Source organism: Festucalex cinctus, chromosome 5 (assembly GCF_051991245.1).
Source record: "Festucalex cinctus isolate MCC-2025b chromosome 5, RoL_Fcin_1.0, whole genome shotgun sequence".
NCBI classification, from domain to species: domain Eukaryota; kingdom Metazoa; phylum Chordata; class Actinopteri; order Syngnathiformes; family Syngnathidae; genus Festucalex; species Festucalex cinctus.
Genome location: NC_135415.1, coordinates 7,170,322 through 7,194,166, shown reverse-complemented (window position 1 = coordinate 7,194,166; position 23,845 = coordinate 7,170,322). Strand labels below are relative to the sequence as shown.

At 39.8% G+C, this 23,845-nt stretch overlaps 3 protein-coding genes across 9 annotated transcripts; 1 reads left to right on the top strand and 2 right to left on the bottom strand.

The window, feature by feature from the left end:
* Positions 1-179: 179 nt before the first annotated feature.
* Positions 180-4,022, bottom strand: c5h5orf34 (chromosome 5 C5orf34 homolog). 2 transcript variants are annotated; one of them, XM_077521026.1, is made up of 10 exons: positions 3,702-4,022; positions 3,515-3,604; positions 3,079-3,441; positions 1,561-1,820; positions 1,379-1,474; positions 1,068-1,194; positions 876-967; positions 727-793; positions 563-654; positions 180-431 (listed from the first exon to the last, which is right to left on the bottom strand). In XM_077521026.1, exons 1-10 carry the CDS (start codon positions 3,915-3,917, stop codon positions 281-283), a joined length of 1,554 nt encoding a protein of 517 aa, XP_077377152.1. In that variant the 5' UTR covers positions 3,918-4,022; the 3' UTR covers positions 180-280. The 2 variants fall into 2 exon arrangements, with proteins under 2 accessions (XP_077377152.1, XP_077377153.1); XM_077521027.1 differs by having other exon boundaries at positions 3,888-4,012.
* On the top strand, positions 3,995-11,735 carry LOC144018638 (E3 ubiquitin-protein ligase RNF34-like). Of its 4 annotated transcripts, XM_077521028.1 has the most exons (9): positions 3,995-4,075; positions 5,592-5,756; positions 6,178-6,396; positions 7,165-7,599; positions 7,992-8,054; positions 8,132-8,333; positions 8,482-8,511; positions 9,699-9,740; positions 10,262-11,735. In XM_077521028.1, exons 2-9 carry the CDS (start codon positions 5,751-5,753, stop codon positions 10,447-10,449), a joined length of 1,185 nt encoding a protein of 394 aa, XP_077377154.1. In that variant the 5' UTR covers positions 3,995-4,075; positions 5,592-5,750; the 3' UTR covers positions 10,450-11,735. The 4 variants fall into 4 exon arrangements, with proteins under 4 accessions (XP_077377154.1, XP_077377156.1, XP_077377158.1 ...); XM_077521030.1 differs by lacking the exon at positions 9,699-9,740; XM_077521029.1 differs by lacking the exon at positions 3,995-4,075 and having other exon boundaries at positions 5,257-5,756.
* A 92-nt stretch (positions 11,736-11,827) lies between these two features.
* Positions 11,828-23,264, bottom strand: kdm2ba (lysine (K)-specific demethylase 2Ba). 3 transcript variants are annotated; one of them, XM_077521024.1, is made up of 10 exons: positions 23,032-23,264; positions 19,867-20,088; positions 19,519-19,662; positions 18,508-18,594; positions 17,907-18,194; positions 16,944-17,755; positions 15,299-15,462; positions 15,042-15,203; positions 13,697-13,915; positions 11,828-13,017 (listed from the first exon to the last, which is right to left on the bottom strand). In XM_077521024.1, the coding sequence occupies exons 1-10, from the start codon at positions 23,083-23,085 to the stop codon at positions 12,836-12,838; spliced, it is 2,334 nt and encodes a 777-aa protein (XP_077377150.1). In that variant the 5' UTR covers positions 23,086-23,264; the 3' UTR covers positions 11,828-12,835. The 3 variants fall into 3 exon arrangements, with proteins under 3 accessions (XP_077377150.1, XP_077377149.1, XP_077377151.1); XM_077521023.1 differs by having other exon boundaries at positions 19,867-20,091; positions 23,032-23,262; XM_077521025.1 differs by having other exon boundaries at positions 17,907-18,185; positions 19,867-20,091; positions 23,032-23,262.
* Positions 23,265-23,845: the final 581 nt, after the last annotated feature.

Sequence of the window (23,845 nt, the reverse complement as noted above, 5' to 3'; positions counted from 1 at the left end):
AGAAAAGAAACCTTCGTTTCACTAACTGGAATGGACAGTAAAGTTATTCACTTTCAATAACTGAGTTGAACAATCAGTGTTTAGTAAAAACAAAGAAGCCACGACAGATGGTCATGATTTATTAATGTAACTAAGTGCTCTGTAAATGGCTGTCAGACACAAAAACACATTTGGTGTAGTAAAGTGCAAGTAAACATATGCCATCATTGTATTTATTTGAGTCACACACAAAAATCTTTGCATTTCCAGCTATCAAACTGTGCAATTATGCCATCCATCTTCAGGTGAGCTTGGTTGCGGCTATTAACTCATCAATATCCTGTATGGCTTTGGACGTCTTCTGAAGAGCTTCTGCCACACTGTCTTCACTCACAGTCTCATGAGCGATTCCAGCCAAACCGTTTGCAAGTTCTGCAGCAAGCAGATCTGACCTGAGATTTGTTTAAAGAAGAAACATCAACAAATCATCAAGTGTATTCAGGATGTACTACTACCAGTACTACTACTACTACTACTACTACTACTACTACTACTACTAATAATAATAATAATAATAACTCACCGTCTTTCTACTTTCTCTCTATCGTTCTCATGCCATCCCAAAGGTGAAGGGTCGTTTTCATCGATCATTGTTGGTTTGAAGAATAGATTTTGCTATAAACAAAGAACATGTATTCAGACTATATATGTAGCCTACCTGTACATGCCCTTGTAAAAGTTCTCCACCTGTAGCAAGCAGCTGGGTGCAGCAAAGTGCCTCAGTTTTTTGACCTCATTGTATCTGGTGAGAAGTCTTAAAAAAAAACAATAATGGGATGGTAGGTGAGGTGTACGTAGACACAAGTCAACAGGTTCATTAGACTGTTGCATCTTACCTGCTTGCAAAGCTCACAACAGAGCAAATAGAGTACAGCTGTCCAGATATGTCAGGTGGAAGACCATTCATGTGATATGTTATCTCTTTAACCTGTGGTGATGACATCTGAATTAGGTTTCAGCATCTAGGCAGAGATCCCATTCAAGTGAATAATGGAAATTTGAGACGGCTAAAAAGATGAAAGGCTGACTTTTGCCTGCACAGTTTGGCACTCTGGCTTGTAATGAATAAAGTACATGCTGAGGACTCCATTCGATCGGATGACGGACCCATCCCCTGGTGAAATTTCTATGACTGGCACATCTTGATCCAGTATCCTAAAGAAGGGACATTTAAACAGTTGTAAAGCTGACATGTTTTTTAAATCCAACAATCCAAATGTTGAGTTGCTGTTTCCATACCAATAATACATTGTGTAGGTCCTCATAAATGACACGACAGAATCATGTTGACACAATTGTAACTGAATTGTACTGTATGTTACGTTGATTTTCTGCACACCTGTACGTCACCCCTTGGTACCACATCACTTTCACCATTTCTGTTGGAGAGTCTTGATCTGGTTCTTTTTGGAGGAGTGGGTCTTGAAACTTCCAGCTTTAAAGCAAAAAAATAAATAAATAAATAAAACAGTAATGGAAATGTGTTGAATATGTAAAATTCAAATGATCATTGTAATGAACCTGTGAATGTGGGGAGATGGGCAAATGAGAGGCAGGGCTTGAGGGAGGAGCAACTGTCTCTCTTCGACACCTAAGTCTGATGTATTCAGAATTTGGTAGGCCTCTGAATGTCTGATTTGCTCTTCTGCATCTTCACCAGGTTTAGAGAAACGAGCTGTCCAGTGACGGAGAGCCAAGGAAAGAGGGTAGCACCAGTGTGGTGCAACTGAATGACAGGAGTGATGCTGAACGAGTGTGATGGACTGGTACTTTTCCTCTGGCTGAAAAAGACAAGCCCAGTAAAATATCAGACATGGTCACTGCTCCATTGCAACATCACGAAGAACAAGAACATCATAAAAGTGCTTACATACAATTACAGTGTCAATTGTGAAATGAAGTGGATGGGGTCTTAAGTGCAAACAGGAGTATACATTTTGTACTGCTTCACAATTTTATTTGGCTTTATTAAACGAAACATAATTGGAGATTTCACAGATAAATATATTGGAACATTGAAAGTCCAACACAATCCATTCTCATATGCTGGTTGACTTCCACGCAGGCGACAAGGAGCTAGAGAAAATAACATTTTCAATACGCCACATTGAAGTAGTTCGGTCCAAGGGATATGTTTTCATGTACGATGAAGTTTCAAAACAAAATCTCCTTTAGTAAATAACCGTAAAGTACTGTAAATCGTAATGTGAATGATTCTCTTCCAGGCTCAAAAAGTCTCATTAGCAATTAACTGTAAGAGTTAATAGTGATAATAGAGATAGTGATAACTGATAATATGGTCTGTAAGAGACCATATTATCAGTTTAAAGAGAAGTTAACCAAATAAAACTGAAGTCTCACTTTGCTGCTGTCTTGTGTGATGTCACACTGGATGAAATACTGTAATATGTGTGACTTTTGAGGTGTATTTTTACAGGAAGAAAAAAAAATTAACCGATGTATTTCGAGGTTCAAAGTTCAAAGTGGATAAAATCAAAATGCTTGAATTGGAAAAATTGGACCACTCTTTTTGTGTGTATGGTGCTCATCACGAATGCAGCAGCTGCTTGTTTATAAGCTAGCTTATAAGCAAACTTAGCTTGTAGCAAATGTGTGTGACTGCTGAAAGGTTTCTGTCCTCTTTCATCTCGAACTGATTCAAACATCAAAGCATATTTTAGGAATGGAAGAGTGTTGACTTGTTGTGATTTTATTGTATTGGTGTTAATGTTTTATGTTGTTATGTTTGTTTTTTTAGTGTCTCTGTAAAGCGCTTTGTGACAGCTTAGGCTGTTTGAAAGCGCTATATAAATAAGTTGAGTTGAGTTGAATTGGAACAACTTCTGTTCAAAAAAAAAATGTACCAATAATACTGTAAGTTCTATGCAGTCTCACTAGTCTAAACACGGTATTCTGATTAATATAATAATATTACCTTCCAATCAAAAAATAATAATATATACTGGATGGTCACCATGCATGTGAGGCTGATCACAAACAAACAAACCCACACTCCTCTGCACAGGTAAAAAGCCTTACCTTAGCCTCATCAATGTTCATTCGAGGAGAACTTGACCCTTTCCCTCCCTCCTGATGAACCTCTTGGATGTCATCACTGGAGCTTTGCGGGCATTCCGCAGCCAAATGGGTCAAGCTTTTAGCATACTTCTGTTGATTGTCTGGGATGCATTCGGGATCTTTGTTCAAATGTTGTGGATGCTGAAAGACAGGTTGGCTAAACCTGCATGCATACTCCACAAAGAACTCTTCACCCGACGGTGACAGCGTCAGACGGGTGCGTTTGTCCTCTGATTTGATGATGGTCTCCCCTCCAGGTAAAAACTCTGCCTCGCAGGAAGACCAAACTGGCCACTGCACTTCCAAGTTAATGCTAAACAAAGGCTGCAAGGGGAAAATGTGTTGGAATGAATTTGGATTAATAGATTGTATGAGAAGACACAGAAGCAACTGGTACCTGTTTGTTACCAGGACTGGCGAGTTCCTCTGGCAGATATGGTCGACTGGCATACTTATTCCTGAATGCCAGAGCAGCGATTATCAACTCCTGTGGTGAGAAGAATGACATGGTTAACGACCACTACAGTTAACTATATACAACAGTAACGCTTCAAAATGGTCGTATAAGTAATTTTTTAAACTACTTTATAAGCGCTGGTGGTGAACCGCGTCCTCTGCCGAACTCTCACGGGAGTCTGAAGCGAATGTTCAGTGGCGACTGAGCCTCCCACCATCATAAACTCGCTGCCACACGGCGAAAGCAGTAACTGTGCCCCGTTTTCATACCGAATATCCACTGACTCATCCAAATACATTGTCATCGAACTCACAAGGGAGGCGACAGCTTCCATCATTAACATTAGCGACACTCACAGTTAACTTCACGTGGACGCACGCAGGCGCGCGCACAAACTCAAAAACAGAAGAAGACTGTGACGTCATCAGCAATGGACGTCCAGTGGTTTGAAAGCAGTGTCGTTGACAACGATTGAATAACAGAGACGCCACATTTTCTGCTGCAAGTATTTTAATGATTACAAATGTATCGATGAGACATCTTATCCTGAGTTTATGTCAGAGGGTTAACGTTTCAAGTTTTGTTGTATTACAAGAATCCTTGAGACTGTAGGGGAACTAGTTTTCAAGTGGACATGCAAACTGTTACTACTTCTAGTCTATGGAGGAAGAAAAGTGCCAACATTAAATAAATAAATACACCATTAAATAATTAAATAAAAGTGTCATTAATTAATTAAATTCCCTGTGATTATTTAAGTATTTCTATATTTATATATTTATTTATTGATTTATGTTTAGATTTATTTATTTATATATTTATTTATGTATTTATTTATTTAGTTATATATTTATTTATTTATTCATTTATTTATTTCTATATGTAATTATTTCATGGTCGCTGTTTTGTATGGAGGACCAAAAGTACCAACATTAAATAAATACACCATTAAATAATTCAATAAATGTGTCATTAATTAATTAAATGTAATTAATTAATTACATTCCCTATGTTTATTTATTTATTTATGTATTCATTTTTTTATTTATTTCTCTATTTAATTATTTCATGGTCACTGTGTTATGGTGTTTCGTGAATTTATTTTATGTGTCAAATTCGTCCATCTAAGTTTGGTGCGCAGGTCCTAACACCTGATTGGTCAATCTGATCACCAAGTCGAGGCAAAAATAAATAAATAAATAAATAAATAAATAAATGTTGGCACTTTTGCTCCTCCATAAAAGAACACCTGCTTTATTCCTTTATATACTCACACACCCTGGAGAAGTGGGTAAAACTTTCCTCTTTTTATTGTATTTATTTATTTATTTTTTAAAATAGTAATAAAAGTTTACTCGGCAGATTTGTCACATATGGCGAACTTGATAATGCCATGCTAATCCGCCCAAGCCATGATCTATATACGTAGTATTTATATTTGATGTCTATGGTTCGAACTAGGGGTGTTACAAAAAATCGATTCTGCAATATATCGCAATACTACAGCACGCAATTCTCGAATCGATTCAATAGGCAGCTGAATTGATTTTTTAACATCCATTTTTGATGGAAAAATATTCAACAAAACGTTTAACTTTCACACCTTAAGCATGAAGAATGTTATTTTAATGGAACATTAAGCCTTAATATTTTATTTTAATGCTGTTCTAACATGAAAAAGGTTACAACCTGTTTGTTAAATACAGTGGCTCACAGTTATAAAACTGAAGCTTCAGATCAATAAATAATAAATTTTCATACAAATCTTACAGTGTACATGTACAAGTTTACTGAATTGTATTTTCTAAATTTAAGTACAAAAAATCGCAACAATCGACTTGTAAATTCATATTGGGATAAATCGTATCGAATCGAATTATGACCTATGAATCGTGATACGGATCGAATCGCCAGGTACTAGGCAATTCACACCCCTAGTTCGAACAGTCCAAGGACCATTTCCACCCCCCAGTTGGTGGCGATAAAGAGCCGCCATGTTGTGTCTGTGGCCACGTAGTGAAGGAGAAGAAGAATCCTGAAGGCTGAGAGGCTCGCTTTCTGCAGCATAATCACATCAAGACGCCGTTGGGCAGTTCAGCAGTTTACCTAGAGACGTCCACCTTGCAATGAATACACTGTCAACCTGCCTATTCTCAGTAGACAAACCGGAGCTGCAATGAAGGTGCATTTTCACTTGACTCTCGTTTCATTCTCAGCTTCGTTTCATGCTTAAATGGTTGCTAGCATGCAGCTAACATTAGCAATGTAACCCGAGCTTCTCGTATCGGTGGACACCTTGTCCTGATGTTAACCCGTCCGAATGCAGTGTTGATTACAGGATTATCTTGTCAGTGACACTGAAGAGTGTCGTCTCACTGTCAGAAACGTCTTGGTTTTTTTCCTCTAAATGTAAATACTTAACTGATGTTGCTTTGCTTGTGAGGCTAAGTACTAGCACATATTTGTTCCTCTGTGCTTTCATTGAGTAGACATGATATATTTACATATTCACAGGGACACATGTTTTCTCCTTGAATTTGGGAAAATGCATGAACGAAAGTACAAGTAAAGCTGAACTGGACGTGCTTCCTTTCAAACATTAGGCCGGGGCTTCGTCCGTGTGGGCTTCATGCTGTGGTCTGCTGAATGAAGTTATGGGTACTGGAGCCGTCAGAGGTCAGCAGCCAGGTTTTGGGGCAGGTGCTGGGCCCTTCAGGTTCGCCTCCAGTGCGGGATACTCCACATACCCGCCCACTAGCTCAGGAAGTCCCAGCCTTGTGTGCAAGTCCTGTGGTTTGGCGTTCTCGGTCTTCAGGAGGAAGGTAGGTATGACACCAGGTGCTGTTGATGGAACCCTGTGCATGTTTGTTTATTGTCTGGGTGTGAAGTGCAAAGATTGTATGTACGTTGGCAGTGGGACCTAATATAACACATCAGACAGTTTTTGCTCAAGTCATGGTTGTCATTGTGTCAAATGCGTCTATTCAAGAGACAATAGTTCAGAAACTGAAAAAAAAAAAAGTTGTGTATATATTTCTTGATGTTCTTTTAGTGTGTAACTCCATTTTAAGTTATTTGTTTAGCAAAAGAGTGATCATTAGAGATCACATCTAGTGTTTTGTTTAGACCTGGGGATTAAACTGGCTAAAATCAATTTCGTTTACACCCACAAACGGACAGATTTGTTTTAATTGGGAGCACAGCACGATCCCAGCTGATTCCTGAAACAGATGCTGGAACGCGCCCTATCCCCTCCCCCAACTCATGTTCATGTACGTCAAAGGGTCTCCTTCTGTCAAGACCTTAAGCTTGTCTCACTCGCAGTGCCGGTGGAATCCCAAAGCATGCATGTATTACCGTACTTTTTGATCTGTCACTTGAAAAAAAAAAAACATGCAGCTTGCTGTTTTTATGCATGAAGAGCTTGAGCAGATGCTCTGCTTCTGAGGGGCTCATTAGATAGCACTTTCATTTTTGTTCCTTTTTTAGTCCAAATGCAGTCTTTGTACGCAGCAACTTGTAAATGCCATTAAATACCTTACATGTGTAATTTCCAACATCCTGTTTCTCTGCTCTATTTCCCCCCGCAGCACATTTGCAGCGACTGCAAGAAGAGCTTCTGCGCTCTGTGTTCCGTGCCTCTGGAGACTGTGCGCATATGCGCCACGTGTCATTTGCTGAAGGCAACAGCCTTCCACCGGCCGCGGCTCATGCGCCTAAGGGTCAGGGACCTGCGGCAGTACTTGTTGCTTCACAACGTGCCCACCGACACTTGCAGGGAAAAAGAAGACCTGGTGGACCTGGTGCTCTGTCACCAAGGCAGTGAGGAGGAGGAGGAGGAAGAAGAAGAAGAAGAAGAAGAGGAGGAAGAAGAAGAGGAGGAGGAGCCGGACACAAGTAGCTTCCACTCACGTTCCATGTATACTCCACCACCTTCTACCACGCGGTCTGCCTCAGAGCTGTCCCAACTCGCTGCCTCTCAGGAGGAACCGCTCAGCAGAAGTGATAGTTCTGACAGCAACCAGGTCAGTGCATGAATCTCTTTTTGGCTAACGTCTTCACCTTTGACAAATGGAAGACAAAGGCTGTATTTGGAATCATTCATTCATTCCCTACTCTTCTTCTACTACTACTACTACTACTACTACTACTACTACTACTGGCAACCTGTGACTACTCAAGTTGAGTACTTGTACTGGTATTGGCCTGAAAAAAAAAAGGAGAATTGAGCATCTCTACTATAGTCAATATATTATGTAATTCGCTCATCAGTTAAATGAGAATTAGTTTTTGCACAGTAACTTAGAATGTACAGGATCAACGTCAACTGGCATACCTTCAGACCTTCCGTGATAAATTCTGAACACATGAATGTATTTGCCAAATTGATGCATGTCGTCTTTATGTTCTGATGCAGGACATCGGTGATGCCACATCGGTGTCTCTCCTCAATTTGGACCCCAGTGAACACACACCTGAAGTAATCCAAGTGCTGATATTTTGTTTGTGGTCATGTTGACGTGAATGCTGACGATCTCGAGCGTTGTGCCGTTTTAGACGAGCCCTCAGACGCAGCGTCTGCTCCGAGCGTCTCTTTCGGACATCTCCAGCGTGGCTGACATCGAGGGCCTCTCCGTCAGGCAGTTGAAGGAGATCCTGGCCAGGAACTTTGTCAACTATTCAGGGTGCTGTGAGAAGTGGGAGCTGGTGGAGCGGGTCAGCAGACTTTACAGAGAGACGGAGGAGAACAGGAAATCATGTGGGTATTTGTTTGGCTACTCAGAAAAGAAAAAAAGGTCCATTCAACATATGGCTGCATGATTGATCCATACAATCAGTTTTTATGCTGTCGTTGTTGCTGACAGGTGGTATATCCGTGACTCATTTCCTTTATTTCTTTCATGCAGTGGAAAATGTGAGCAGTACTGTATCCAAAGGTAAGCGCCTAGATTGTGCGGCTTTCAACCACATAGTGGACTGCAGTGGTTCTTAACTTTGTTGGAGGTACTGAAACCCCACCAGTTTCCTGTGCACATTAATCGAACCCTTCTTTTTATTGAAAAATAAAATGAGATTTTTTCCCCCCCAAATTCAAGACAAAGGTGTATGGTTTACTGGTGAACAAAATTAATAGGGAGGGGAGCCTTTTCATCGAATCTGGAACTCGTCATCTTGAATTTAGAAAGCGTTGTTCTTGTATCTCCATGCAACTTAAGGAAGTGTTCGTTTAATTTTGCTTAACTTGGCATCGCAAATCATGCAGTTAGGATGCTGACTCCCATCACTCAACTCTCGTGTTTTTTTGTTTTGTTTTTTTGTTTTGTTTTGTTTTTTTAAAACAACCACTGCTGTTTCCTTAAGATGTAACCCAGGGGCAGCAGGTACAATGAAAACAGCAGAGGCCCCAGAATTGAACCCTGCGGAACACCTAGGGCAGAGGTCTGCAACCTGCGGCTCTGGAGCCACATGTGGCAGAAAATGTTCAAAAAGTAACCATAAAATGTCTTTTGAATTGAGAGAGAAAAAAAGGCAGAAAATAAAGCATTCAAAAGGTAACTATAAATGTCCAGAAACAAGAAATCCTGTAAATTACCATATAATGTCGACAAAATTGATAGCAAAAAAAGGCAGGGGAAAAAAATGTCCAAAACTGAAGAAGAGAGGCAGAAAATTACCATAAGTCCATGAAATTGGCAGAAAATGTCAGAAATTTTACAGAAAGGCAGAAAAGTATAAAACTATATGGGGGGGGGGGGGGAGTATAAAAAATTACAAAAAAGTAGAAGAAAATGAATTGGATGCAGCATATTTGTGTTCTGGTGCAGCTCTAATTAGCTATTAGCCCGCAGTTAGACTAACACTAACACGGTTTCGTTCATCACAATGTTAAAATATTTTGTGGTTCCAGAGATTTTTTTTTTCTTTACTTGGCCTGAAATGGCTCTTTTGACCATAAAGGTTGCTGACCCCTGACCTAAGGTGTGTTTCCTGAACTACGCCAAACCTCTCAGATTCAATCAAACCCATGTTAAGAACCACTGCTGAACTGTATGGTTAAAAAGTATTACAGGTGATCTCAAAATGATGCTGAAGTTTCTCTTACTTTAATTCTTCCACACTTAAGTGGTGGCCTTCCCCCCTCCTATCTGCAATGGGGCCATTGGAGGTAAGGTGGTCTCCTAAATGTGCTGCCATCATCTGATAAACGGCATCTATTGTGTTCATTGTCATTATCAAACCCACTTTTGTATATTCATATCACATCCTCTTTATATATATATTTATATATACACATACATTTTTTGTTAAATTCCTGCTTGTAGTTCCTTTTAAGGCCGAATGTAATTTACTCTCGACAGTCTCTGGTCAAGCTTGTTTTCCTTTTTTCACACTAGAAGACACATTCAAACATTTAAATTGGCCTCTTTGTGACAGTCTACAATAAAACACAAGTCATCTTATAAGATTTAAAGCCTAATCATTTATTGTAGGCCTATTTATTACCAGTTCAACTCCAACTGCATTCTTTAACATAGCCAGCAGGGGGCAATTCCACTTCTGTATTATGCGTCCTTGGTCGCGTCTGTATTGTTGCCATTTCCAGTTTGTTACCACCAACCAAATGACCACACCAACTCCTGATTAAACAACAAAGCATTTAAATGTTTGTTTGTTTTTTTCCCCCAGATGGTGACAAGGGTTCGCCGATGTTCCTGGATGAGAACCTGTGCAGGATCTGCATGGACGCCGTGATCGACTGCGTTCTGCTAGAGTGCGGCCACATGGTGACCTGCACCAAGTGCGGCAAGCGGATGAGCGAGTGCCCCATCTGCAGGCAGTACGTCGTGAGGGCCGTGCACGTCTTCAAGTCCTAACGCAACTTCAAACAGCAGCAGCTTCGACTCAGACGGTACCTTCAATCAACCATACATCCTCTCAAATCCTCTTTTGTGCATGTTTCAAGTTTGTATCGGACCATTTTCACATCATTTGCACATCTGGAAGTTTGCTGTTGCAGTTGAGAAACATTCCTGATGTTAACATATCTCTTTCAACAAAAAGAATGTTGAACCTGGGTGCACGCCTCTTTCTCAGTTCTGCCTATAAATGTAGCCAGTCTTGTGTAGAGAGAGCACTTTCTTACACAGCTGCTGCAAGTGACTACATAGCTTTGTAACATCAAGGATGCACACACAAACGAGACGGTACGCAAATGGTGCCAAATAACGGGTGAGACTTAATGCTCCTCACCCATCATTCCTTCTCTCTTTAGTGGGCGAGTTTGTGGCTATTTAGCTCCCTCATCAGTTTATGAGCTGTAGAGGGGGCCGCTGATGTGATGTTTAGCAATTCGTCAGTACTTTGTCATGCAGGCCACTAAAGATGCCAGTCGAGTAAGATGATTAGAAATCACAATAGATGTTGGTGATGGACACTGAGGATTTGCTTTTGAAATGTGCAACATTGAAATTCTAACATTACCGCAATAGTTGGTTTTCGCCATCGCCTCCGTCTCAGCACTTGAGACAAAAATCGGTGCTAGTCATCTTACCGTCATCACCATTTTCTAGTCAAACTGTGGATATAACTGAATGTTCATTTTGTTTTGTTTTTTTTACTGTCTTAAGTGAAATGAAGTGTCTTATTTTTTTTATTTTCTCAAGTAGAATTAAGTGTAACTACTGTATTCAAAGTGATGACATGTTAATGGATATAGGTACAGTATATAGAAATGACTTGCTAATGTACATTTGATTAAATTAATGCACATGAGAAATATATTTTTTTCCATTTGATTTAACTTGTGTAAAGTGAAATATTTGAAATGTCCCTTGCATTTGAAGTGTTTGCGTCAGGTGAAGTTAATCTGGTTAGTCCCTCATCTGTTTTTTTTTTTCTTCCCCCAAATATCCTTCCAACCTTTTAACCCCTCAAATAATTTTCACATTTTATGTTCTCCCTTTTATTGCACAATTGCAAACCTGTGTATCTTATCCATCTGTGAACCTTACCTGCACAAATGTCAAGATCGCTGCTATTACAGTTAAAACTTTTCCTTCATGAAAGGGCACTTTTCTTTTAGAGGGCAAGTATTGTGTGAAATGTTTTGTCTTTGGGACTGTTGAACGTATTACTTTAATAAAGTTTTTTTTTTTTTTAATATTTACTTTGTTACCTTTATCCATGATGAAATTGAATATGTTAACTTGAGACAAATTCATAAACGGAACCCCATGGCAGAAAATAGGCAACTTGATGGTACAAATGGAAGTATTTTAATGCATATTAGCACTGAGATTTAGAATTTTACAAATATAAACATTATCACATTCACCTGAGGCGATAGCAGGTTAATCACAGCACAATACATCCCAAAATACTGTACACACAACACCGACTGCATGGAGTTATTTACACGGGTAATGTAGATAAATTGATCATTTGAACCGGTGAGCAGAACCAGATATGTAGCTTTCATTGTGTCATAGAAATCAGTGCTAAATGTGTTCGTCAGCTTCCTACTACTGGCTTGACCGTTAAACCAGTTCCGCGTTAACTCAACTTTGTGTAAAATATTTGCAAATTTGTCATTTGATCTAGCTCTGTCTGATAGCTATGCCAAAGACTAGTTGCTAAGCACACAAATAAATACAAACTGCAGTGAAAAATAAATAAATGCTTAAATCCCATAAACCACAACTCAAACTGTCAAAAAAAATAAACTGAAGATGAAATGAGGCTTTAAGACACGTGACATTTGTTAACTTATTGAATTACATCCTACATGTCCAGGAACTATACCATAACTTAATGTATTGTTTGTATGTACAGTTAATGTTATGTTTCATGTAAAGTGTCACCATGTCAAACTGATTTTGGGCCACAGAAAAGAGAACTTGAGAATGGCAATATGCTTGGTTGGCACACTGGATTGCACCTTCCTCAAAATCACCTCCAAGCAAGAGCGGACATACTGTAAACTTATGTTTGTATAAAAATACTGCTTTCAAATATTTGAGGAACGAAATGAAAACAACTGAACAGTCTGTTACAAGCACGATTATTATTTTTTATATGTAGAAATACAATCAACACAAACATGCTAGTTCTTTCCACCTTTCTCTGGTCCAACTCCCTTAGTCTGTTGATTCCTATAATTTTGACGTCATTTCAGAGATCTAACGCAGGCCCAGTATAAAAAAACAAAAACAAAGTCCCAATAAGTGCAAACTGTCATTGGATCCATTTGATTATTGTGAACTAGCTTGTCTTCTGCAGCAGTTTATCCTCCTTGAGTCTAAACGGGACGCTCACGGACATTTCGGCGATGAACCTCTCGCAGCCCGCCTTGGTCACCTGCTTGCAGAAGCGAAGGTCAATCTGGCAGATGCTCCCGCAACGCTTGAAAAAGTTCAAGGAATGATCTGTGACCCGGTTACAAACTAGACAGGGAGGAAAGAATGCTAATGAGTGAATTTGTATGCAGGAAAGTCAACACAAAGTTTGATTATTTGACTGGTAAATTTATACTAAGCTAAACTAAAATGAACAAGTATTGTTACCTTGTAAATCCATCCATACAAATTATATTGTTGTGGGTATGTTATTGTGATTTTTGTTCTCCACATTTTTTTTGCTGCGTAACAACTCCCACATAATATTTCCAATTTACACTGTTCAAATTTCAACTAGCTTAAAAAAATTCACGCCTCCCGGGGTATATATTGTCTGATTCCACGTTACTTACAGTATTTGCACAATTTCAAACGTTTAATAGCAACTTTTCTCTATTCATTTTCAATGGGACAGACATTGAACTTTTTCTAAGCATCACTTTCCATGTACATAGATATAATTTATGATCATTACCAGGTGTCTTACGCTGCTCGGTGGCACAGTTGGTAAAGTGCATTGTCCAGTAACCAGGAGGTTATAATTTCATAATTTCTCTCTCAATTGGCTTCATAAGCATTCCACATGCATTCAAATCTTAGCATTCAGCATTCCCATGCAATTTCTCCCCAAATTGTACTTAGTCTAGTTTATTATGTTGTTCATTAATATATGTTTGTTTCACATGAGCTTACTCTCTTGCATTCAGTGTGTCTTAACCTGCCTTACCTGACAGGTTGATTTCTGTGAGTGAGTCTCGAGTAGTGGTCCCTGCTGCCGTCAGCAGGTTGACCGACTGGTCGTTGACGTGGTTGCAGTAGCTCAGGTCCAGTCGGGAAAGCAGAGGCATCTGGCGGATGATGAGGCGTAGTGACGTGTCGGTGATGTCCAGGCCTGCCAGACGCAGATCCTCCACGTTGCGCAATTTGCAGCGGTTATCCAGTTGACCTGTCCATCAGTGACATGCACACACATCATGTTGGCTCAGCTCTACTTGTGTGCTAAAGTTACACTTTAGCGGAGGTTAAGTATGCCACATACGAAGTTCAGTATCATCTCCCTATTGTCTTGCCCTTAAAGTGATACTTGACTGACTCATTGAGTCATTTTCAGCAGCAAAAAGTTGCCAAGAATTCATTTGATAACTTATTTTTCATGTGCAATTAATACCTATAAAAACTAATTTTCTCCCTAGCTGTTGACTGGAGATGACATCACCTGTGCTGAGGAAGTAGGTAACGACCAATCACGGCTCACCTGTTTTCTGGGTTTGGTCAGCAAACTGAGCCATGATTCATCGGTACCTAATTCCTCAGCACAGGTGATGTCAGCTTCAGTCAACGGCAAATGGAAAAATTTGCTTTTAAAAGGTATTAATTCTACCTGAAAAATAATGACGCTATCAAATTCAGTCTGGACAAAGTATAAACTTTTTACTACTGAAAATGACCCAATTAGTCAAGTATTCCTCAACTGTTTTCAATAAACACATAACCAACTTGAAGCGTAGTTAATATTGGCTAGCTGTCATATAGCTAAACTGAACCTAGCTTCTCTATCTTATGACTTTGTGGGTTGTAAAGAGACACAAATTTAAATGATGTCAACGATGTGTTTCAGATGCAAACGTGGCATGTTGCCAATCTGTTTGCCCCCATTGTATCAAAGACGTAACACTTGAATCCAAATGAAATAATGTTAAGAGCTCCCACCATAATATGCATTTCTTGAAATGGCCTCTGCACTCCACACCATAGCATAGCATAGCATACTGGTGGGTTGCCAGGTTATCAAAATACATAAAAAAAATTTAAAAAAAATCTACCACCAAAATGTAAACAAACGGGATATTATCTTCAATATGTAGATTTAAAAAAGTAACCATGCAAAACGTATAAAATGTCATTAAAGGCTAATATAAGTGAAGTCAGTCCTAAAACTGGAGACTTTATGAAGAATGTTGGGACAAATAATAAAAACCTAATATGGCTATTTATTCAATTAGCATAGTCAAACTACATACCGGGATGAAAAACAACTATGCAACAATACTAAGTGACTTTGCTCCACTTACCTGGCCTGTTGTCTGTGGGAGGTGACAAGAGATCCCTCATCTGTGCATCCTTGAGCCCCTCCACCCACTGGACGTCCAACGTTCGTAGTAGCGGGCAGCTGGAGGTGCAGAGTGCCGACACAGCCGCCCACGAGCACCCTGATAGCTTCAACACTCGCAGACCTGACAAACACGCCAGCATTTTAATTTTGCACACTGAAGCAGAGTGAAAGCTAGGAGAAAAAAAAAAGTCCGCATTTTAACCTCAGCAAGATTACCTGGCAACCTGTTAATCAGCCAGCTTAATTGTTTCTTGGAAATGTTGGTCCAGCTCAGGTCCAGGGTGAGTGGCTGTCGCCGAATGATCCCACTCAGCATGAGCGGTGTGATGGACGTGCAGCGGTTTAGATCGATGCTTGTCCACAGTCTTTTATCACAGCACCTGCACATCACAAAAAGACAGTTGGGTGTGTGGAATCATGGCTTTAACATGCATCGCAGTTAGTACACGTGGCAGCCTCGCAACCAACAAGCCCAGCACAAGAATTTGCTTGAAAATGACTGAATTTGATGAGTGTGTTAACATGAGTAAGCTGGTTCAATTCAAACAGGTTAAAAAGGCAAAACCTGGTTTTCTATCGCTTTATACTTCTAGTACAGTACAGCCAAAACAGAAAAGGGTGATGCTGAACCATCACAAATGATTTCTTGAAGTGTCACTGTAATTGCCATAAACATGCTTTTGTTTGTTTCCGTTTGTTTTATTGTGTGAGTTAGGACGTTTCCACCAAGTGGTTAAGGTTTGGAGCAGAAAACGCCAATTTAGTTATTTTGTTTTTCATATGAGCCATATCACCCTAACCAACAGTTTGTGCATTCCATTTTAAATTGGCTAAAAAAAAAAAAAAAAAAAAAAAAAAAAAAAAAAAAAAAAATAAAAAAAAAAAAAAAGTTCAGATCGAAAATACAACATTGAAAAAACAGGTCAAAGAATTGGGTTTGAGTTGAATTAGTTTATGTGATCTGGCAGTTAAGAGCGTTTGTGAAGCAATGTTAGCCTACGGTATTTTGTCAGTAAGAAAATAATCATGATTAGATTAGTAATAACTGAAATCACGATTAGGACGATCATTTATTTTTTTGGTACAAAATAAGAAAATGCTTAAACGTAAAAAAGATTAAGACAATTCTTTGAGACACTAATTATACAAGTTCCTTTTGGATAAAACATTTGTTCAATTTATTTTAAAATAAAATAAAAAGGTGCAAATGTATACATTTAAAACAACTCAATTCTAAATTAGTATTTGTTTTTTCACAATTACGCTGATTTTGTAATTGTGGAGTGTAAGTAATGATTGAAATTGTAATTGAATTTCGATTAATTGCATAACCCTAGTTATCGGTATGTTAAAGATTCAAAAACAAAATAACGAGTACTCTAAAAAGGCTCCAGGTGCGAAATTCCATTATAAAATATGATTTATTTAAAATTTAAGACAAAAGTATAAGGTTTACTGGTGAGCAAAATGAACAGGTAAAGTACCCTCTCTCAACTCTATTTTTATAGAGAACTTTAAAACAACCACTACAGTTTTCAAAAGATGGAACCCAGGGGCAGCAAATACAATGAAAACAGCAGAGGCCCCAGAATTGAACTCTGTGGAACGGAACACCTTACGTTCCGTTATACATTTGAATTCATATTGCACATATTCGTCCGACCACTTTTTTTTTTTCCCCCTGGACAATGCAAGTATGAAGGGATTACAGTCACAAGTTGACAACTACAAATCATGAGAATCTTGACCTCACTCTAACCCCCGAGACAGACTCACCGATCAAACTGGTTAAGAACCACTTGCTGTTCAACTAGCACCCCTAACACGATTTAGAGCAAGCTTAGCTGTGTGTTCCATTTACCATCTGTTCCAGGTCTTGGAGACTCTCATGCAGCAGCAGAGCTCCTGATGTGTGAGGTGGTTGAATATCTTCATCCAGACCTCCCGCTGGAGGACATGCATTTTGCCATCTTTCAGAGGCAGTCTGTCGGGTGGCGGGCTTATTGGCGGGGGCCGGATGACGTGTCGCTCCATTTGGACGCACTTGGGCGGCGAGCGCGGTGGCACCGGCCGGGTGGTCGGCGTGCTCCTGTTGAAGCCCAGCGGCGTGATCTGACTCGGATAGAAGTGGCGCAGTTCCCACGGGGTGCCGTTCATCTCCTTGGTCTTGAGGTGGGACCTCTGCTCGCCCATGTCATTGCTGTTATGGAACAACCTCTTAGGTTCCTCGTTTTCAGACTCCGGCTCCACCTTAAGCGGCTGGCGGTTCTCGTTGGCCAGGCAGTCTTCGCTGTTGTTGATTTCCTGGTTCAGCGCTTTGCTCAGCTCCCTGCTGAGCTCCCGGTTGGGTAAACGCCGTTTGCGACGCGCTTTGGGCCGAGGGCCTTTTTCCTGGGTCTCGCTCCCGCCTTCGCTGCTTGGGCCGGCTTGCGGCGAGCTGCAGTGGGAGTGGTCGCTGTCCACAATCGGCATTTTGAGGGAGGGATTCAAAAGATCACTCTTATAGTCCCGGTCGTCTGTTACGTCGTCGGTGCCGGCCAAACGCCCGTTTCGCTCGACAAAACCCCGGAAATGAAGTTCTTGTCCATCCTCGTCATCGTCCTCGAATCCATCTTCCTCCTCCATCTTAATTTGCTGCAGGATTTTCGAAAAAGAAGGTTCTTCTGACCTTTCCTATAAGAAACAAAATGACATGGTTCTTTGGCTATTTACTACTAAACTAAAAAATTAGCATAAAGAAACATTACTGCAACATTTTGTTGGCACTTACTATCGGAAGGCCTAACATTCCCTGTATAGGAAGTTGGGAGTCTCTGACACCAACCTTCATCCTTCCTCTGAAATCGTCGTCGTCCTCTTCATCAAAGAGTTTCCTCTTCTTCCTCAGTTTATCCTCGAGCCGGGGTCGGGGAATGCCGCTTGGGGACAACAGTGGCGGCTGCCGGTGGAAAGGCTCCTCAGGTCGATGTCTGGGCGTCTCCTCTCTGTCAGGTCTTCTCTTGACTGAAGAAGACATGTCCCCATCCTCCTTCATAGGCTTCTGCTCCCTCAGCAGAGAGCCAGGGAGGTTGGAGGCGTACTTGAACCCTGGACCCCTTTTTTGCTTTAATACCAAAAGGGGCAAAACGGGCGAGACAACTTTATACCTTTAGCCTATTGCTCCTCATACATTCAAAAGCTTTATAGTTAGGCCAATAAACAGTATTTATAGACAGTTGTATTGAGCTACTCTTAAAAAAAATTAAAAAAAAACGAAAAAAAAAACGAAAAAAAAAAAACATATCAGTCTATCACTATTAAAAAGTATACAAAGCAACTGCTCTTTATGACGGTGAAACTATTTTTCAGAGTGAAAATAACATCCTGACCTATGATTCACAAAACAACTGTGTCCTAATCTAAAGCCTCCTCCCACTTGTACTCACTTTTCCACTTTTTCCAGCATGGTTGCACTTAGGACATTCCCAGCAGTTTGGGAGCTCGTCGTTCACCACACCAGAAGCATCGCTCACCTAAGAGGTGAGCAGGGAAAAAAGAAAAAAGAAAAATAAAAGTCACAATAAAAGAATAATTTTAATTGTGTCCTGGGTACAGTTTGCCTTGGACACAAGGGTCATAAAGGAAGTGAAAGTTGAGTGTGGTGTGGTTCTGTTTAACAGTTAAACCTCAGCTATACTTAATGTGTGGAATGTAACCATGAAGATTTTGTAAGAGAAGTGGGTGTAGTCATACGTGATACAATTGGTGACAATTTCCAGTGATACACAACAACTGTTTGTTAAAGTAGACTAAGTGCAATTTCTGGAGAAATTGTGTGGGAATGCTGAAAGCTGAATGCTAAGGTTTGCATGCATGTGGAATGCTTATGTTATAAGTATGGAAGTGGGTGTAGAAAGTGATACTTAGAAAAGTTCAATGTCTGTCCCATTGAAAAAAATAATGGGGAAAAGTTTATATTAAATGTTAAAATGTGCAAATATTGTAAGTAATGTGGAATCAGACGATATCTACCCCGGGAGGCGAGAATTTTTTAAGCTAGTTGAAATTTGAACAGTGTAAATTGGTAGTATTATGTGGGAGTTATTACGTGGCAAAAAATGTGGAGAATTAAAAAATAAATAAATAAATAAAAAATAAAAAATCACAATAACATATGGTAATGCTTCAGCATTCCCACAACTACTTTGAGCAAGGATATGTTAGCTAGCAAAATATTGTGCAGGTTTCTCTTAAACGTTGAAGTATGTGATGATGTCACACTCACAAGACATCAGATGAAAACATGTTGATGTTCAAGCACCTTCAGTCAAAACCATTGTGTCACTCCTGTGAGTTTATGATGACCTGGCATTCCTGGCATAAGACTGAACTCATGAATCACCGGATGAGTGATTTGACTGAAGGGGAGTTGGCGTTCTCGGGCTGCTTCACTGTACCTTGAGGCAGTTGGGATGGACAATTTCGTTGCAGATTGAACATTCCATCAACATGAAGTTGAACTTGTCGTCGTCTTCCTCCAGTGTATCCTCCTTCCCTGCTTCCTTACACACCACGCATACTGCCGTGTGGGGCAAAACAGGCTGTATTGGAAAGAGGCAGAGCGCAGAATAACATTTTATTTTGAAACAAGGACTCTGTCGTTGAGAATATCTTACATGTATTATTTACACATATTTGTAACTTATTAATGGAGGTGTGTGGTGATGGTTTAAAATATAATGGACTTCCACCCCTGCCAGTGTTATCCATGCCATTTGAAGGAAAAAGAAAAAAAGCTGACTTACTGCTATGCACTGTCTCATAATGCAGGACTGTTTCATGCGGCCCGGACCACCAAACTTCTTCATGTCCTTGCAAAAGTGACACTCGCCACACTCCGTCCGCATGCACGCCTCGCACTTTCGGCATCGCGTTCTCCTCCGTCTGGCTCCTGACGAACTACGACTGGAAGGTAGTTTAACAGCCGAAGGTGTTGCCATCTTGGGCTTCGGACGATTGGCTGCACGCTGCTGCAAGAGTAACAAACAATGGATTATAAATAGCTTTGACAAATACTTTTGTAAATTATGACCACACAATACTAGTTATGTGATTCCATGCTTTATCCTGTAAATGAGTCAATAGAGGAGCCTGCTGTTAGCAGGATGATGAATTACAAATAGATTTGTGTGACTCAGCAAAACAGTAAAATGAGAAAAAAAAAAAAAAAGGCACAGCTGTAACTAAAACGTGACATACAACAGTCCGATATCATTCCCATGTGAATTTCTATCATCTCCTTTAATACCTCTCTGGTTGCTATGGAAAGATGGTAAATCACTGAGGGGGGAAGAAAAAAAAAAATCACAGGCCATTACATAGACTCCTTTTCCAACTGGAGACGTTACCTAGGCAACACGCTCGCCTTTCTGCTGGTGGATATGATTCTTAAGGACAGCAGGGATGCATGAAAAATGATATAGCAGTGAATTATGGTTTACATGAGGCATTCAATTATTGTACACCTGTTGTCACTAATAATAATAATACTAATTATAGCTCTTTGAAATGAGTGTCTTTTTAAACGCCCAGAAAACCATCTAGTCATTTATACACCTGTCCTTAACTGATCACTATTTGTCACTCAGCTGAACTTATTAAAGGCTCCTGTGGAAAAAATGAGACGTTAAACTGCCTCAGCAGGTTCACCGTGCATGCGCCTCGTTAAGCCAAACGGTGTCTTGTCAGCCGACCGTCAAGACATTCCAGGTAAAAGGCAACCAAGTATTGTGTTTATCTGGTACTTTCATACAACTGCAAAGCCGCTTTCAGTTGACTGTAACAGACATTAACCAAGATCATTTACGTTGCCCCGATTATCAAAGTGAAAACATGTTCCTTCCTGTTGAACAGAAACAACTCACATCTGCCCACAGGACCATTTCGTTTCGTATGTGGGACATTTGTGTACATCTGTACAAAATGTTCAAATAAGCCCTCAAATAACAAATCTACTTTTTATTATGTGTCTTTACACACTCAACAAGAAAATTAATCATTGTATTTTAAGTGTATTAATGAGGGTGAGGTCATAGTGGGTGTGGCGGTGCACTGGAGTGAATCATTAAAATAGCTTCTCACGCTTCAATATGTTCAAATGGAATATTGAAATCATCTTTAAATTATGCAACACTAGTTAAAATCATAGGGGCAAACAAGTAGAGAGTCAAATTGTATAATAATTGTTACTCAGCATTATTATTGCTGACCTCATGGTCTATTGTATCATGTATATACAAAATAAACCAGCAACAATCTCAGTTCACCTGACACCATTTTAATGCATGGATGATGATGGTTCAGCAAGGTTGTACACGACCGTCATGATATTTCTGCTTATTTATTGTATCATGACTGGCATATTTAACAAATGCTTATGTATATTCATGTATACATCATTTCATCACACTGGCAAAATGGTACACAACAGACAAGGTGAAATAATATGGTGTTTTAGGAAAAGGGAGAAAATTCACACAGCTATTGGGAAACTTACCTGACTATACTTGGGGGGGGGGGGAAGGACAATCTCTGTTCCGGAGAGTCAAGCATCCATGCTTAATTTTTAACTATAGTTTTTCTTAGACCAAACACGTTATGATGTGGCTATGAATTATGTAATTGCATTTCTATTATAGAAAATGTCAAATCAGACCGAGCTGAAATCTTCACTGATTATTGCTCCGATATGTTACAATAACCAATTTATTTTAGGAAATGCATATGTGAGGATTTATGCATTACAACTGCACAATACGATGTGAAGAAATCTTAATTTACAGGCCTTTTTTGGCAGTCACATCACACTTGAAATTCACATTTTCATACCCATGCATATTTGTTTAGAAATGGGTTCAAGTTTATTCAATTCAAATACTTACAAAAGTGTATGTATATGTTATGTATGCTCTGTTTATTTGTGTCTAACCAGAGCAACATGTAGTATGGAATCCGGAAATAAGCATACCATCCCTGCCTTTAGGGGTATTTATGCATTATGTAAATCACAATTACCTGTTTAGATCAGTTAATAAACTTCACCTACTTTATGGTTGTGGAAAAAAAAAGTGTAATAAAAATCCACAGATGCACACACTTGCCACATTTTCAAAACAGGTTTGTCCTCACAGTACAGTACACGTGCAGTCTAACACCTACACAGCCTTGTGCCATCCAATCTATAAGCAGTTGCAACATTACGACTTGTTCTGGTAGCCAAGGGGTCACTCGGTTCTATTTGGATCAGTGTTCTCCATGCAACACAAGGAGACACACTTCATTGTTCCCTCTCCCCATCCCCCTTCCACGGCCCCTGCTTTTTGAGAACATTTGGCCTGGAGCCTTCAAAGACAGTGTAACTTAAGGAAGTGGGTGAACTGCATGGTTTTGCAGGAGGAAAAGGCGGCAAGCAAATCGTTCATTAAAAAAAAAAAAAAAAAAAAAACGGAATAATACCACAGTACGCAGTTGTGGCTCCAATGACACGTGAGTCAAAATGTCACCACCGTGTGAAACTTAAGCGGTTGCTTTCACGGGTGGACAGTACAAAAAGGGTCAGTTGTGGCAGCAGATAGACGGTGACCAGAGAGGACATGGTGTTTTGACGCCTGATAAACACAACGGGTTGGTCGCTTTAACAACCAAATGTAAATGCTGGCTAATGCATGTACAAAAACAATATATAGATATATATATATATATATATAATGCTATATATAAGGTTTCGAGCACATATTTGTCGTTTGAATGCGCCAGGACAGCGGGGTGTTGAGGATACAACACTGTGCTCAGGTAATTGAGGGCAAAACACAGCTCTGCTAACAATACTCTAATCTTACGCTTAAATTTACATTCAAATCACAGATCTATGTGTACTAAGAGTGCGCTTAGGTTAATCAATCAGCTCTGACCTGTTCGGACTCTGAATCATATTCCTCATCGTCTCCACTCAATGACAAGGCCATGGCTCCGCGCTCATCGTTGGTGAAAAGCAGAAAAATCTAATATGGCTGAACAAGACTCGAGAGAACACAGCGAACTCTCCCCCTCCTCCTTCCCATCACGCCGACATGCAAGCCAGCTGGCAGAGTGCACTAGGTTGAGTTCAAGGCATGAGCAAAACGTAGGAAAGTTCAACACTCACTCCGTCTTGAAGAAACACACACCATTTAAATAAAAATAAAAATAATACGTCTGTAGAAAAAAATGACACGTTTTACTTGCGTGTCTATTTTTGTGTGTGTGTGTTTTCAGATTTATTTATACCGAGATACATTTCGGAAAGGTCAATGTCGTTAGCGAGGACATTAAATGTGGCGTTAAATAACCCGGAACTGAAAATTAAAAAGTCATTACCAAAAGATCGCTCATCATAAACACACGTCAGTTTTTCCTTTGATATTCAGTTTCGGTGCTGTCATTTATTTAACCGCACTTTGCAGTAGTTGAATGACAGTACAGATAATAATTATGGAAACCGAACGTTTTACAGCAGTAACTGAGTTGCAAATCCCCACAATGCGAAGCATTTGAGCCGCATAACTGTGACAAAAATTGTAACAATTACTTAAACAAACAACAATGTAATGTCATGCAGTGTTATGCAATTCGTGTATGTTTTGGTTTGTTTTGTTTTCTCAAACATTTTTTTATTAGCTCAACCCCCATTTATGTGTCGAGTGCAGAAAAGTGGAATTTAAACAGTGGTCATCCGTTTTGTCATAG